Here is a 16,173-nt window from a genome sequence, read left to right as displayed (position 1 = left end):
TGACCAAGCCCCATAGCTCTGCATTATTTAATCAAAATTAGATTATGACTGCAGCCATATCCCCCAGGATCTGCAGTGGTCAGACACACTGGTAGGTTGAAACTCAATCAAAAGAGGAGAAAGAAGTTTGCAAGAAAAGAAAATATAGATAATTAAATTCTCAGAAGTGTAAGTCAAGGGAAGAAAATATGACTTAAAAACAAAGTACAAGTTTAATTTTTGTGTAACAGCATAAGAGGTTTAGGCCCAGTTCTTGCAGCCTCCACAAGTTAGGGACAGTGATTCTCCTCTGTCTATTGCAATTCACATGGAAAGGACAGAAGGTGCTGTAAGCCCAAAAACATCAAAAACCATAACCAACCAATAACACGGTGAAAGGACTTGGGCTCCATTAGGGAATGAAAAGTAGGGCTTGTACTGGCAGCAGGCATGCACTCACCAGCGTATGTATTCTTTCTTCAAAGTCAAATAGGTGTAGAGGCAGATTTGAGTTGTGTTGGGAGCTGCATAGTTGATCCCTCTATGTTTTTAGTCTTTTTCTATGGAGCGTGGTCCTCTGCTGCCCCACGGGCAGAGCTGAAATCTGCTACTGGCCACAGAAGGGTGGATTTACTGCAGGGGAGAAGCAGGGTGGTATAAAAGGGTCATGAAATAAGCAAGGGGAAATAACTCTCACTAACTCTGAGCCTTGGGGATGTGTAATATGAAGAAGATGTGAATTCCCCCTTGGAGAAAAGAAAGGAATGGTATGCTTTTAAAATACAAAGACTGCTAGCCTAAGCTTTTAGTGTGAAATAAAAACAGAGGCATAGTTCACATTTGTTAAGTATTAGATCTGTTTAATATATCACTTGTTCACTAGAGCAACCAGCAAGTACATTTATTTGGTAATGGACTATGATCTGTTGCTACTACATTCCTAATGGTTCGTGAAGTATAATGACTTAAAAAGATAGCTTTAATTAATAACTTCATTGCTGTTCTGTAGAATTCTAACTAATGGTTTGCACAGTGTTATCACTAGTGGTTGTATTAAAATGATGTTAAAATTAAAACTATCATTTTAATTATTGTTCATAGTTTGTGCTGTTAATTTGGGTGATCTTTCAAAGTGCAGATGGCCTGATGCAAATACGACCAATATTGTCAAAATGCCGATTCTTAAAGAGGCAATCTGAAGGCATAAAAAATAAACAGTAGTAAAGTAGATACTACTAAAGCACAGTTCAGCAAAACTAGATAGAATTATATAGTTCAATAGCAAAGATACCTGTTAAGAAGATGATTTTCCTGTTGCAAATGCATTTTAAACCCAAACTACAACATATGGTACAACAAAGAAGGGCACATGATGTGATCCTTGGGTTGTCCTGTGCAGGGCCAGAAACTGGACTTTGATGGTTCTTGTGGATCCCTTCCAATTCACATAGTCCACAGTTCTATATACATTATTTGTAACATATGTATCATTCATAATGAGGTTTATTTTGTTTTCAAATTGTATGCTGACTAGATGCATTAGTTCCCTGAGGAGCAGTTAAATGCAGCTTCACTGTTTGTGACAGTCAAGCTGCTTGAATGGTTTCTGCATGACAGCAGAAAATCCCGAAGACGTGGTCAGTCCAGAATTCACTACTAGAAAATTGCTTATTTAAAGATTACAGTGGGAGAATTATATTTTCAATTCAGAAAAACACCGATCAGTGCTTGATCAGATGAACAGTTCAACTGGCAGAGCAAGGGTAAGGTACAAACTAACAGCAATTATAAAAGGTACACACTGACAGCAATTATAACAGGCAGACTGTGGCCAGTAACCCCTGAACCCAAATTAGTAGGTCCTGGAAGAGTTTGTCTGAGTCCTTATTTGCAAAGTTACTGCTGGAAAAAGACAGATACACCATGTATTGAAAGGTAAAGAAGTTCCTATTTAAGAATATAGCTTCATGGTTTCTTTAATCTGTCCTAACTTTTCACAGAATTCACTGGATCAGGTACTTGATGTCTTGAATAATGACTGAAGGAAAACCTCATCAGATTAGCAGTTTGCTTTAGCTTCAAAAGTATGTAACTCGATGCCAGTCAGAGGACTGACACGGGGCATTTAGTGACAGTCGTGGTTTAATCCAACTTAAAATTATCAGGAATTTAAAGCATACAATGCTACTTAGACTAGATTTTTTTTTTGGCAATTTCACTTTCTAGGTCGCCCTCTGGATTTAGCCAATAAAGACAATTACATCATCTTACACCATTACAGGCTTTCTTACTGTAGCATCATCTTGTTAGATGATGTCTTATGATCACAACCCATGAGTAAGGCCCTGTGCTGCCACAAAGGACCCTGAGATTTTGAGGGCTTGTGTGAAATCTTAATATATTAAGATGTATTTATACTTCATAGCACCAGAAAAAACCTGATAAAACAACCCTGTCGATTGACACAGCTTTTTAAAACATGAACAAAGTCATTGAGACTGTCATAATCTTGTATGTCAGAAGTATCAGCTGGAATGCAAGGTCTCAGGACCTGGGCCAGGGCATGTTCCCAGTGTGGTCAGAGTCCATACAGGCCAGGGGCCATTTCAGTCGGAGTGTATACACCCAGTTTTGGAGGGTAAGGAAGTTTGACAATAGGAACATGGTCAGATTCCAGGGTTGCCTTGGCACCACCTCATTTACAAATTAGATGCACTGCCTCCTTGACACAGTGCCTTCTTTTCACTGTCCTAGAAATTTGGGCTGAAACATCAGCATAGTGCTGGGCACCAGGTCCCCAACATGGACAAGCTGGATAGCAGAGCTAGGTCTATTACCACACAATCTACCTATTGCTCAGGTACATATTAATGCATCTGGGGACAATGAGAAAAATCTAAAAACCATAGTTCAATTATATATGAGGAATCACAGGCAGGAAAATAGGGGCTATAAATGTATATCTTTTTCTTATGCTGAAGTTTATGATTTGTGGCAAGCAATGCAGCTGAAAACTTTTCCCAGCCTAAGTCTGTTACTCTGTAAACCACTTGTACTCCAGAAAATTCAGGTATAAAGATTCCCATGTCCAAAGGTCACAAGTCTCAAGTTTCTGGGTGAAAGTGGTTCATGCATGGAATGTGAACAGGTTAAGTACAGTTGCAAGAAGTGATAATGTCTTCATAATTCTTTATGTTATCTTTATTTCTCTTGTTGGGAGCCAGAGTAGAAAGACCTTTCACTCATTCTCTGCACTTATCTCTTCAGAAAGGACTTTGAGGCTGAAAGGTGAGCAGCAGGAGACCCTGACATTGCATAAATGTGCACAATCCCTGACCATAAAAAGGGTGTTCTGACTGTATTGTATATTGTCTTTGCAGCTTTCTTATGCTATTGGCATAAGGCCGTAGGGGTTACAATTGGCCTTATAAAATGTTTTCCCTCTCAAAACCACTGTAGGCATGTTCAGAGATCCCTTCTCTATTCTGTTCTCCATTTAGACATAGGAAACTTTCTCCAGAGTAAAATGATTTGCCGTGGGCAAAACAACTGACACTTGTTAGGGTTTCCAAAATACCAAGAGAAAGTCCTAGAGATGGCAGGGAGAATCATCTTTTTATAAGACATTAGGGGTTTTAATTTTTTTAAATTTAGGCCGTGGCAAACAGGACGCTTTAACAACTTTAACAACTCCCTTTTATTTTTTTATTGAGCCTTTCACTTTTAAGAGCACATTTCTCAGCTCACTGGATGAAAAGCTGGCGTTTCCGATTGCGACTGGATTGGAAATTAAGCACGTGCTCAGGCGCTCGGACTTTTCCTGCCGTTTACTTGGCAGGAGCGAGGGGCGGCACTCCCTTACCCCGAGGGCCGAGGCCCAGCCCGCCCCTCACGGCCGCGCCGCCCGCCCCTCACGGCCGCGGCTCCGGCAGCGCCCGGCCCCGCCCGCGGCTCGCCCCGCCCGGCCGCGGTGCATGCGGGGAGCGCCGCCGTGTCCCGGGCAACGCCGGGCCCCGAGCGCCGAGCGGGCCGCGGGCGAGCTGAGGGCGCGTTCCTCCCGTGCCCGGAGCCGCCCCCGCTGCGGGGCTCATCGCCGGGTCCCCGCTGGAGGAACCCGCGCCGGGAGCGGCTCGGCGCGCACGGCGGGGAAGCGACGGGGAACATCCTCCTCATCCTGCCGCTGCACAGGAACCGTGCGCTTCGTGCTGGCTGAGGCTTGCTTGCTGAAGGGCGTGTACTTCATGTTATCGATGAAAGCAAATGTTGCCTTCTTGAGGTTTTTATGAAAACAGGTCGCCAGGCAAAGTGAGACACCTCAGTGTGTGGCCTCCGTGAGCGAAAGGCCACCAGGGGAACGCACCGTATTAGACAGGGAAATACTGGTGGAGGAAGACTAAGAACCCGGGCTTCTTTAATGCCAGCTTTTAAAACCCGTTTTAATTGAAATGGCTTAATAACTGTAGCTATGTTGGTCTCAGAATGTGGAAGGGAAAGTTCAAAGCAAGATTAAATACATTTCATTAGACTAACTACTATGGTTTGGCCTATAAAGACTAACTTTAGAATATGAGTTGTCTCAAACATGAGTTAGCTGACAGTGGACAGATATCGTTCTAGAAGCAATAATGCAATTACCTGTTACTATCATTTGGTTTTAATGATAAATACCTTTAAAACAATTTTCATAACTGGTATAAGTGTAAAAAATATAAATCCATGAAATGGTGCAATTTAATATTGTTTATAGATGAATCCCAGTTTTTATGACTAATCAAACTATTACTGTTTATATTTTGCATTTTAAAATATTTATATAAAACCACTGAGATAACATTTGGCATGTTAAATGTTTCACAGAAAAATGATGCAGAATGTGCAAACGGCTCCTGAGAGTAATGAAGATGATCTCTATTCTGGCTTCAATGATTATAATCCCATGTTTGACACAGAGGTAAAATATTTGCTGTTTCCCACCTTTCCCATATGTAGAATTTTAACTTAGAAGTATAAGATAAGAATTTATTGGTACAATAACATACAAGTTTACAACTGCTTTGAAGTGAAATTTACTTTATTTAGCAAGAAACATCTGAAGTTTCTTATTTGAATAGCTAATTCTTTGGTAGCTTGCTATTCCAGCTAAGCACTTGTGAAGATCTCAACAGATCTAAGATGCTGTAATGGTTAGCATTTTTGAAGTATAAAATTATAATTATTTGTAGGCACATTCAGTGTGGTGTTTCCCGTGCTGTGTGCAGCAGCAAGTTTTCTGACAAAAGTGGCTCCTGAGTGGTCAGTAGGTCATTGGTTTCCTACTGTGCTGCTGCTGGAGGAGCTCAGAGTAAAATGGAATCTTGCAGGTCTCTGTGTAACTGGGTAGAGCATCTGGACTGTCTTAAAGTAGCCCTACAGACCACTTTTGGATAACTGCTGGTTTGGTGGAGTTGGGACACTCCAGTGATGTCATTTGGCCCAAACCCACTAGCAAGACTTGGCATCTTGTGTGAAATCCCAGTACCCAATTCATGGGAGTTGCTGCAGGACCTGAAAGACAGGAGATGCTTTAATGTTTTGCATTGCAATTGTTAATGTCAAAATTCAAAAAGAGTGTAAGTATTTGCTAAGAGCATTTGGATGGAAAAAGAAATTCATGTTATATTTTATGACTTCAGCTCTTTCCTCTGTGTTTTTAGAAAATAATGAGTTTTTACATTTCCTAATCTAAAATACCAAAAAAGATAGACAAATAATGTAACTGTAATTTATTGTCAGTAAACCCTGTTGTTCAGTTATCTTCCAAGTATTTTGTGAAGAATTTTTGATTTTCTTACCAATGTGCTTTCAGTCGTCTGAAGGTTGTGGAATTGTGAGTTTGGGTTGTGGAATTGTGAATTGTGGTTTTAAAAGGGTTAATGTTTTTATCTTTTCTAGGATTTAGAAAATGATGTAGCTTTTCAACAGGCAGCAAAAACAAGTCATGGAAGAAGACCCCCTGTAAGTACCTTTTAAAACACTGAGCATTAGTGTAGCTCTTACTATGTAGACACTAATAATTGACACATACAGGTTTTAATTGGCAGGGTTTTTTTGTTTGGTTCTTTTTTTTTCCCACCCAGGTGACTGCCAAAATTCCTGGTACATCAAGTCCAAGACCTCTAGCTACTGGATTTGGGGCAGGTTTTTGTTCTGTTTTATTCTTAATGAAAATGTAATTTGCAAAATATAAATTACTGTTTAATTCCGTGCACAAAGTGAGCCCTTCTAAAGTAAGATTTTCATTGCAATGAACTGCATCTGTTCATTGGTTTTAATTCACAATTTTGCACTTGGTCAAGGCATGGTTACTGGTTGTTTTTCTTTTCTCCTGAGCCATGCTGCAAATCTTCTGTGCTGCATAAGGCATTAGAGTCCAGGGTATTAATTGGTTTCACTTGCAGGGGAGATTGAATAGGTTGTTACTTGGGCTTGTGAAAGTTTTCTGGAAGTTAAGGTGAAATCAAGTCTTGAAGAATGTGGGCTCTGAAACATCTCTAGTTGAATCAGAAAAAGTTGGTTGTGTTCTTCGATGTATTGATAAAATAAATCTGCATGGAAATACAGCATAAGTGATTAATACAGTGACAGATTTTATCAGCTCTACACAGAATTTTACTGAAGTACTTTGTCTAAATTACTTGTTCAATTCCAAAGCAGCAATTTCAATAATTTAATAATAGAAAGTATGCTGCCTCAGATAATTTTCTTTGTATTTCTTTTTAAAAGAGCTGATGGAACTATCCAAGTGCATAAAAAACCTTTGTTGTGAATTTGTGCTAACTGAAGTTTTCAGCATCTTTAAGTCTGCCAGGAATTGGCAGTATATTGCATATGAGGTACATAAATGGGAAGTTTGCTATGAACTTTTGTGAAAGTTAGTTCAGCTTTTAAAATTTACTGTTGAGAAGACTGTATGTAGGCTTCTTCTGCTTTGTGAATGACAATTTCAAACAACTTATTTTTGTAGTCAAAAACAACTTTAACTTCATCCATGGGAAGACCTATGACAGGAACTATACAGGTAAAAGTTCCAATATTTACATTTTATATTCATTTGGAACAACGAATTTTTCTGATAAGTGTTAGATACAAGTATTTAGAAGTTCATTGAATTAATACAAATTACTACACTTTTAATTTGTCCTTTTTTGAACATAGTACTGTCAGAAAGCATGAATGTAGTGACCTGTGTTTTATTTGATTTGGAAGCAATAACAATATAGTATTTTCTGGCACTTACTAACATGGAATTAACAATTTGTCATTAAAAGAATATATATGGAATATATAAAAATTATATATAAAATATATAATTATGTCTGTATTGTCTACAACATAATTTTTAGGGAGTTTATTTTAATGTATCTTCTTCTTTATTTGAGGATGGAGTTTCTCGACCAATGACAGCAGTGCAAGCTGCAGGTTACACTAAAGCAGCTGTGAGAGGTATGGTTTGTAGAAATCATCAGCTGCCACAGGGAGATGTTATTTTACAGTTTTCAGTACTCTGTTAATTTTACAGGTTCTTCATTTGACCCTCTTGGCCAAGCAAGAGGTCCTGCTTCACCTCTGGAAAAGAAAACTTCAGACAGGTTTGTTTAGTTCTGCATTCCATTCCTTCAAAGCATTAACAGCAACAGAAAACCAGCCGTGTGTAGAGTTTAAAAACATCCAGGCAGGTACAAAAACCTTGAGGGGCCAAACTCTGAAGTTGGTGGAATAATGCCACAAACATTTGTGCATGTGTTTGGCTGACTTTCAGGAGCATCTGATTTCAGTGATTTCTGGTTCTGACTTGGCTCAGCAGCCTGGGTGTAGCTGTTGCCACACAAATGCTGTGATACTTACACAGAGCTGTGCAGACCATGAAAGGCAAGGAACACCATGATTCTTGCAGCTCTTTGGGAAGAACTTGGGGGAAGTTGCCTGCTCTTTCTTCCTGTTCACTCTGAGATTAGTACTTGAGCTGAAACTTGCAGGCTGGTGCCAGTGTTGGGGATTTTGCTCAGAAATCGTTGAACTTTCCAACCAAAGTTCTTTACCCCAAATGTAAAGCTATACAGGAATAGGGAATCTTACTGAAATGTTTGGTTATTTAGTAGTGGAAAAGTCTAGAAGAACCACAACTTTTTGTTTTAATCTGCATTTGCAAGCAGTGCTGTAGAATTATATATGCAAATAAAGGTTCAATTAATTGCTTTTAATGTGATATTTCATTTCATTAGTGTTTGATATGAAAGCTCATATCAACTACAATTTTGTAGTTACTTCTCCTGAAAAAATTTGGTTTGTGGAATCTGCCTGTCTGTACTGTTCTTGTAACAGGATTTATGTTTTCTTAGGTCTCTGTCCTCAAATTAAGGTGTGAATGCGATATCTTTGGACTACCTTCTCTAGGCATAATTTCACACAATGCTTTCTTTGATGGGTAAACCAGTTAGTTGTGACCTGTGATATTGTTGTTTTATTGAGAATATAATGTGTAAAAGCTGAGTGTTTGCAGTTACATTAACTTTAGTGTTAATCCTTTTGTTGTTATTTTTATTTTAGTTTAGAAGAGAAGATGAGGCAGTTGGAAAAAAAAGTGAATGAACTGGTTGAAGAAAGCTGTGTTGCCAATAGCTGTGGAGACTTGAAATTGGTAGTTTTTCTGAATTTTACTTCATTTCTGCTGTAATTTGTATAGATAGATGTTTCAAAATGACTTACAATCAAATGTTTAAAATTATTAAGATAATTTTAGTTCTAAATTTATTATGACTTCTGTAGTCTAGTGATACCTTGCTTTGCTGAAAAAAATAGGGGCTGTATTTCTGGCATATATATTTGTCAAGATTTCAGTGTTACAAAAATTCCCTTCTGCCTGTGTCCGTTGACCTCTTCAGATGGGTCTGATGGATTAGTTGTACTGGCACAGCTCTGGCCCAGGCTAGCTAGCATTTGACAGTTCCTGTGTATGATCAAAGGTTGCCAAGGATAAGGAACTATTTCCAACAGACAGTTTGAATGTATTTGTTCTGTTATAGAGGATACTAGAGCATTGTTGTGCCGCTGAATAGTGGCTAATTAACCAACGTATTTTTTTAGTTTTTCTTGAGCCTCTTGCATGTATGGTCAAGAATGCTCTTGATGTTAAAGGATTGTTTCTTATGTAGATTGTGTCAGATGACTCCAAGGGAGGACATCCTATAGGATGTTTGTTTCTGGCAAGTCCAGCAGAATATAAATTTTTCTGAAAAAGTCATCAAAGTTATGAACTCATTATCTGTAAAATAGCCAAGTTGGATTTGCCTCCTATCATAAGGACTAGGAATCAAACTATATCTTGAAGTACCTACCACTGGCTTCCAAATAGCCACCTTGAGTAGTAACCATTACTTTCTTAGTCATTGTACCCTTGTGGAGGCACACAGGACTGCTAATGGCACTTGCTAGACCCAAAGTGTTACTTGTACAAAGAATATTGACACCAATCTGCAGAGAATTATAACTGGGTACATAATTACACAGCTAAGCAGACTTAGATAACTGGATGCCTGCTTAGTGCTAATTAAAAACTCTCAGTGAGTTGTAGTGCTTTTTTCAAGCATTTGGTGCAGTCTGTAAAGCAAAGAAAATAGACATGAGTATATTCCATTCATACTTGTTTTGAATGTGTTTTCATCACCTTGAGTCTATAAGATTCAAGGCACTGTTAAATTCTAGTATTTTGTTCAAGGCTCTGGAGAAAGCAAAGGAAGCTGGAAGACAGGAAAGAGAATTGTTGAGGCAGCGTGAACAAATTGCTCCTCCAGAAAGTATCAACTTAGACCTCACTTACACAGTAAGTGCTTAGAAATCTTCAGTGACTGAAATGTTGCTAAAAAACCTCCTGAGCAGAAATGTCAGTGTTTCCTGAAGTGTGTGTGTGTGTCTGTTTTGTAATGCTCCTGGCAGTGTACAGAGGGGATCCATTCATGTCACCAAGTCCATTCCCATGCAATCTCAAATGCCAGAGAAACCATGTAGTCCACGTTAAGTGGAGAAGAATTTCCATGAATATGTATTCTAGATATTTACTCACACATAAAACCTGCAAATCAAAATATAGCAGATGCAGACCCTGTATTTCAGAAATAAATAGCCTAGAGAGTGTAATATGCTGAGAGGAGAAAACAAAACAGGAAAGATAAGATGCTGCCTTTAAATTGAACCATAAAGTGACCGAGAATGTGTTACATGAAATAGAATATAGTAGTATTTCTGAATCTTAAGGCAGGTATCCAGATTTACACTCTGGTTTTCAAATCGTAAACTTTTTTTTAAAAAAAAGCATACAACATGCATAAAAATGCTTGACAGATATTTTAATTCATACTCCAAGTAGTGCTGTAGAGACAATTATTAACAATTAATATATTGAATTAGGCAGACCTGGTAATTAATTTTACCATGAAGGTCAGAGTAAAGCTGTGGAAAAAATGCAGAGCTATTTTACCTGACACCAACAGAACTTCTGTTGTGAAACAGCAGTTTGGAAAGATTCTCCCCTTCTAAACTGAGTGACCACAGGCATTAGGACCATTTTGCATATGTTGGGAGTCATAAATTGCACACAGTTTCTGAGAATTATCTTGTATAAATTTTTTTTAATAACTTTGTATTATAGCACTGTGTTTACTTAGGTCTAAGGCCATGTAGCATAACTTTGAATGCTAGTAATTTATGTACAAAAATAAAAGAATTATCTAGAATAAGGAGCTTTTAAACTTGTTTCATCTATATCAATTTGCAAGAACAAAGGAACATTAAAGATGGGAAGCTTACAAGTGGTTAAGACAGTAGTTCCAAGTTAAAATTAACTTGAAATCTGTAATTCCAATTTTTATAGGTTCTCCTCAATCTGGCCGGTCAGTATGTTGCTAACGAAATGTATGCTGAAGCACTGACTACTTACCAAGTTATAGTGAAGAATAAGATGTTCAGCAATGGAGGTAGGTTGTATCCCAAAGTGGTATCAGGCATTGAAGTGAGGACTGCATCTGCATGGTGCTGATACAGAACTGAGCCCTCATGTCTGCCACTCAGAGTGGGTGACAGATATTCATAATCTCTGATTCAGAGAGCCAAACCACATTAAGTTATTCTTACTCATGAAGTCTTTTCTTTCCACAGACTAAGCTAAACATAAAGACAAATACATAATTTTATCATGCCACACATGCTATGTGGTCTTCTCTAGTACTATTTTTTTCTCTTTTGACTTGGCCTTTCTCTCCTGAAAGCTTCTTTTAGTATTTTGCATATCTCTGAGACTCCGACAGTGTTTTTTTATTTGGTGATGCTGATTTGCATCTGTATTCCTGGAAAGCACTATAAATAATCTCCATTTAATCCCTCAATTCAAAATCAAAATCAGAATACATCTTACTAATAACTATCTTACGTGATAGTTCTATTCTAGGTTTCATCATTACTTCATCTTCTCTCTCGAGTTAAACTCACACAAGGCAGTTCTGTGCAGTGCTATTTTAAAGGGATATTGCAATCTATAATGGAGACAGATTTACTAGGAAGTTGTTCTACTCTGTCACTTTGAAACACTTTTAAAATGTTGTAACTCATTGACTCCTTTTGATAGGTATACTGAAGGTAAATATGGGAAATATATATTTAAAACAACGGAACTATTCCAAAGCTATCAAATTCTACCGTATGGCTCTAGACCAGATCACTAGTTCCCACAAACAGATGAGGTGAGTTTCTTCTCAGAGGCATGGTTATGGAATACAAGTTTTGGATACAGTATGATTTAGTAGTTAAAAATATAACCTAAACCTGGTTTCTTACTTAGGATAAAAATAATGGAAAATATTGGAGTTGCGTTTATTAAAACAGGCCAATACGTTGATGCCATTTCTTCATTTGAAGAAATAATGAACATATCCCCAAACCTGAAGGCAGGCTTCAACCTGATCCTGTGTTACTTTGCTATTGGAAATGGTGAGCAAATGAAGAAAGCCTTTAAAAACCTCATCGAAGTTCCCTTGGAAGTGGATTATGAAGACAAATACATTTCATTAAATGTAAGTTTGAAAAAAAATAAACTGTCTTTACATAGTAAATCAGGAGAAAGAGGGAGAGATACTCAATGCTTGGACTGTACTGAATATGGAAATTGATGTGTATATAAGTGGTTCAGTGAATGCTTATTTTTAAGCACAGAATATTCTCACTGCGAACTCACCCTTCCTGGTCTGATGTATGTGACATGAACTATATCTGTTAACAACCTTAATGTGAGCTGTGACAACACACTTGAGCAGAAAAACAGTATTGAAGTACTTGTAATGCCAAATTTCAGAGTATATGGTTAGAAAACTTGCTTTGAACTGAAACTAACTTTTTCAAATGTAGAAAGTAAGTGAAATTATAGACTATTTTTTTTACATCAATTTGTGTTTGCAGTCATATTGTCTATAAAGTAAATAAAATGTTTGTATACTGATATAATTTGCAGTTGTTTTGTCCCCCTCCAGGATGATCTACATACGAATCTACTGATTGAAGCCATTAAAAATGACAGTTTAAGTCAAATAGAACGTGAGAGGTAATGGTGGACTCTGTTCTTTCTTGACTGTGATGCCTTGAATTTTAGCTCCTGGAAGGATTATCAGTCTTGTCACCTGTCCACAGCTATTGTTACAAAAGTGTCCTCCCAGTTCTTAGGAAAGAACATGCTCAGAAGAACCAGTTGGATCACTCAGTTCAGTGTACTGCCCTAAAGTAGAGTATCTACCCCAAATGTTATAGGGTATACTGCTTAAAACTTGCAACGTTTGAGATTTTTAAAAAATACAGCTAGTGTGCAGTGAAAGAAAACCAGAAAAAACTAAGAGCTTAATCAAGATACAGGGGAGTAGTGGTAACAGGGAACTGATTGCATTGGCTTCTGAGATTTGTACTGAGTGCAGGAAGAAGCCAGAACACATTTTGGTTTGGTTTTTTTTTTTTTTCTATACATGTTTTTGAAATGGTGACGTAGAATTGTATGCAGATATAGAATGGTTTGGTTTGGAAGGGGCTTCAGAGATGATCTGGTTCCAGCCCCCCTGCCATGGGCAGGGACACCTCCCACTAGATCAGGTTGCTCAGAGCCCCATCCAACCTGGCCTTGAACACTTCCAGGAATGGGACATCCACAGCTTCCCTGGGCAGCCTGTTCCAGTGCCTCACTACCCTGACAGTGAAGAATTTCTTTCATATTTTTATGTTGTGTTTTTGTGGGTTTTTTTCCTTTAGGAAGTCCTTGGCAGAGGAATACATAATGACAGCTGCTAAACTCATTGCACCAGCAATTGAGACATCTTTTGCAGTAGGCTATGACTGGTAAGAGTCTAGTGGGGCTTCTTTTTGTCTAAACTGTGTCAGCTCTTGTGTTGGTTATGAAACCAGTTCAGAGATGGAAGCAGCCTAGGAAACAGTTCTCTGTGCATCTTAAACAGCGACCAGGCTATTTTCAGTTTGTCTCCTAACATAACAAAGCATTAGAGTGTGTTCTGTCTCAAAAAGTAATTTATCATCACACATCAACACATTTTGCAGTGTTCTGAACTCACACAAAAAGTTCCAATTCAAAACTGAAAAGCTTTTAAAAGTCTCAGCAGACAAATGCTATATGGAAGGCAATGATTGCTTGTCTTTAAGGTTGAAGATGGGATAATGAAGACTTGGGGTGTTTAAGAATTTTGATCACTCCATAGAGTCGTTATATAAAATACTGGAATCTAAATTTTAAAAAAAGATTTGTTTGAATTTCATTTATTAACTTAATGATTATAAATATAAACTTAATCTACCATTTCTTAAAACACTTATACAAGTGTACACCATGATAGGCTGCTGATACAGTTTATCATTTGGACTTTATTTTTCAATGAACAGCTTAGCTTTTGCTTTCTGTGATATTTTCTACAGCAGAATACTCTTTTCTTTAAAACAAATTCAATTAGACACACTTCCTGTAATGACAGTGTAAGAATAACATAAGTTTTTCAAATTTTTTTTTTTTTTTAGTTTTTTATTATAAGGGCTTACTTTGATATTTTTTGTATTTTAATAGCATTGGAGAATAGTATGCATGCAAATGAATGTTGTGTGTTGCAGGCACAATATTACTAACATATATGTTAGTGTTTGGGCAATTAATAATTTTTGATGGGAAAAGAGGACTGTCCTTGACTTGGTATTTATGGCCTGTTAGGATTATTCTCAAATTTTGCAGGTCCTATAATTAGAATTCACTAGGAAAGCTGTTTGTACTAACAGGATACAATCTCTCCCACAGACATGTATTGTCTGCTAGAATCCACAAGGTGGTGTTTGATGGTTTAATAATAATTATAATATCATTTTCTACTTCTGCCATTCTGAATTATTTAAATAATATGTCTTGTGAAAAAATAGGTTGTTGTTTTCTGATTTGTTAGCATGAGCAAGTCAGATTTGTTTGCTCTGTATATTGTTTATTGTTTATTGTTCAGAAAAACTGGAAAAGGTTGTCAGATACTCCGTTTTCTTAGTGATATCCACAGGATATTTGTCATAGAGTAGCACACTGTCAAATGTGTTCTGACTAATGAAACTGCTTCTGCTGAAATCTGTGGGATTTTGTGTATCAGGACAGATTTACTCTTTGTTATTTTAAGCTGAGGCATTGAAGCCCAATGAAGAAGTTTTACCAGCAGCTTGAGCTTAGTTTTTATGATAATTAAGTTTTTCTGATAATTAACTTTATTATGAGTCTTCCAAGTATAAAATGTACTTTCAATCAAATTCATTTTATTTAGAGAAATACAGTGGGAATAAATATTCCTTAAAGTTCATAACTCCTTACTTAAAATGTGACAGAGTATTGGGACTATTCTGTCATATTTCATAAAGAACACTTGGGTAGTTAGATCTCGTTGCATTTTATGGTTAAAAGATGTTTAAATTGACAGTTGAAAATGCTTTTTGGATGTTGCAAAGACATCTGTAATAAAAAAAAGAAATTACCAATTTTTATTACAACTTTTCCTCTAACATAAAAGTCATTTGTCTAAAGACTGTCCATGTGCCAAGCCAATTACAGCAGGCAGTTTGTTGAATTAAACTTCTGTTGACAATATAGCCAATTATTAAAAGGAAAGAAGGTGGCTTTCCACCAGTTAAAAAATAGTGGAAGGTGTCAAGGAAGCATCCCACAAGTTGTTGATTTACTGTGCCTATTTTCCAAATGTTTGAGAGAACAGGATATGTGTACAATAAATAAAGGTCTTACTTAAATGATCAGGCAGCTGAAAGCAGATGACACCAAACCATGGAAGATGGTGGCTGTGAGTGAGCATCCTAACTGTCTGCTGCCTTCTGTTCTGCACTCTTTTTGCAGAAGACCCTAAGGCACAAATTACTGGGGAATGACCAGAATAAAACTTATTATGACTTGATTAGTATTATGATGTAGCTCAGGGACACAGTCTGTAGTCTCTGACTTTATTCACTGATTTGAAAAAAACACATTATAGGATGTAGCCAAAGAAAATGGCTTGAAAAATGATTTTAGTCAGTTTTTGACATCAAGTATTGCTCAGTGATAGAAAATAAAGTGATATTTAGGCAGCTGACTTAAACAAGAGTCAGCAGAGATACTACAATTAGGGTAGGTTATAGGACTGAAATATTCTTACAAGTATTTTTAATCAGAGTGCTCTTTGCCACTGCGAAGAAAGATGAGCTAAGAAAATTCAGTTTGGAAAGCAAATTAGCTGAAAAAAAAAAGTAACTTGGAGGCATTTGCATAGATGCATTTTGTTTATCTTTGTGGCTTGCTTTCTGTTGCAGGTGTGTTGATGCAGTGAAAGCTTCCCACTATGTGGAATTAGCCAATGATCTGGAAATAAATAAAGCCACTACTTACTTGAGGCAACAGAATTTTAACCAGGTATAGTAATTTTTCACATTAGTACTTGTCAATACTGTATTTGCAAAGATACCTTTGTTAGTCACAGCATATTTTTTGGCAAGGGAACGTGTGATTTGTGCAAATAATAATTATTTTGGTGCTGATGAGTAATATAACTTTATAAAAATACTGGCAAGAGACAAATTTTATCTAAATTAAATTTGTGCGTGGAAGTT

General features: G+C 37.2%; 1 protein-coding gene across 5 annotated transcripts in view; it reads left to right on the top strand.

Annotated features, from left to right (window-relative positions):
• The first annotated feature begins 3,953 nt into the window (after positions 1-3,953).
• Positions 3,954-16,173, top strand: part of IFT88 (intraflagellar transport 88) — a 41,838-nt gene continuing 29,618 nt past the window's right edge. The window contains exons 1-15 of one of the 5 annotated variants that reach the window (XM_064409260.1): positions 3,954-4,209; positions 4,837-4,930; positions 5,911-5,973; positions 6,096-6,152; positions 6,983-7,036; positions 7,398-7,461; positions 7,538-7,607; positions 8,566-8,656; positions 9,734-9,838; positions 10,886-10,988; positions 11,636-11,750; positions 11,849-12,080; positions 12,534-12,604; positions 13,297-13,383; positions 15,877-15,976. In XM_064409260.1, the coding sequence (XP_064265330.1) occupies positions 4,841-4,930; positions 5,911-5,973; positions 6,096-6,152; positions 6,983-7,036; positions 7,398-7,461; positions 7,538-7,607; positions 8,566-8,656; positions 9,734-9,838; positions 10,886-10,988; positions 11,636-11,750; positions 11,849-12,080; positions 12,534-12,604; positions 13,297-13,383; positions 15,877-15,976 (1,302 nt within the window). In that variant the 5' untranslated portion in view covers positions 3,954-4,209; positions 4,837-4,840. Of the gene's footprint in view, positions 4,332-4,836; positions 4,931-5,910; positions 5,974-6,095; positions 6,157-6,982; positions 7,037-7,397; positions 7,462-7,537; positions 7,608-8,565; positions 8,657-9,733; positions 9,839-10,885; positions 10,989-11,635; positions 11,751-11,848; positions 12,081-12,533; positions 12,605-13,296; positions 13,384-15,876; positions 15,977-16,173 lie in introns of those variants that run through there. The other 4 variants (XM_064409258.1, XM_064409259.1, XM_064409261.1 and 1 more) reach the window with 4 other exon arrangements.

This window comes from Passer domesticus, chromosome 2, assembly GCF_036417665.1.
Source record: "Passer domesticus isolate bPasDom1 chromosome 2, bPasDom1.hap1, whole genome shotgun sequence".
NCBI lineage: Eukaryota > Metazoa > Chordata > Aves > Passeriformes > Passeridae > Passer > Passer domesticus.
The sequence above is the reverse complement of the archived record's forward strand: the minus strand, read 5'-3'. Positions and strand labels throughout refer to the sequence as shown.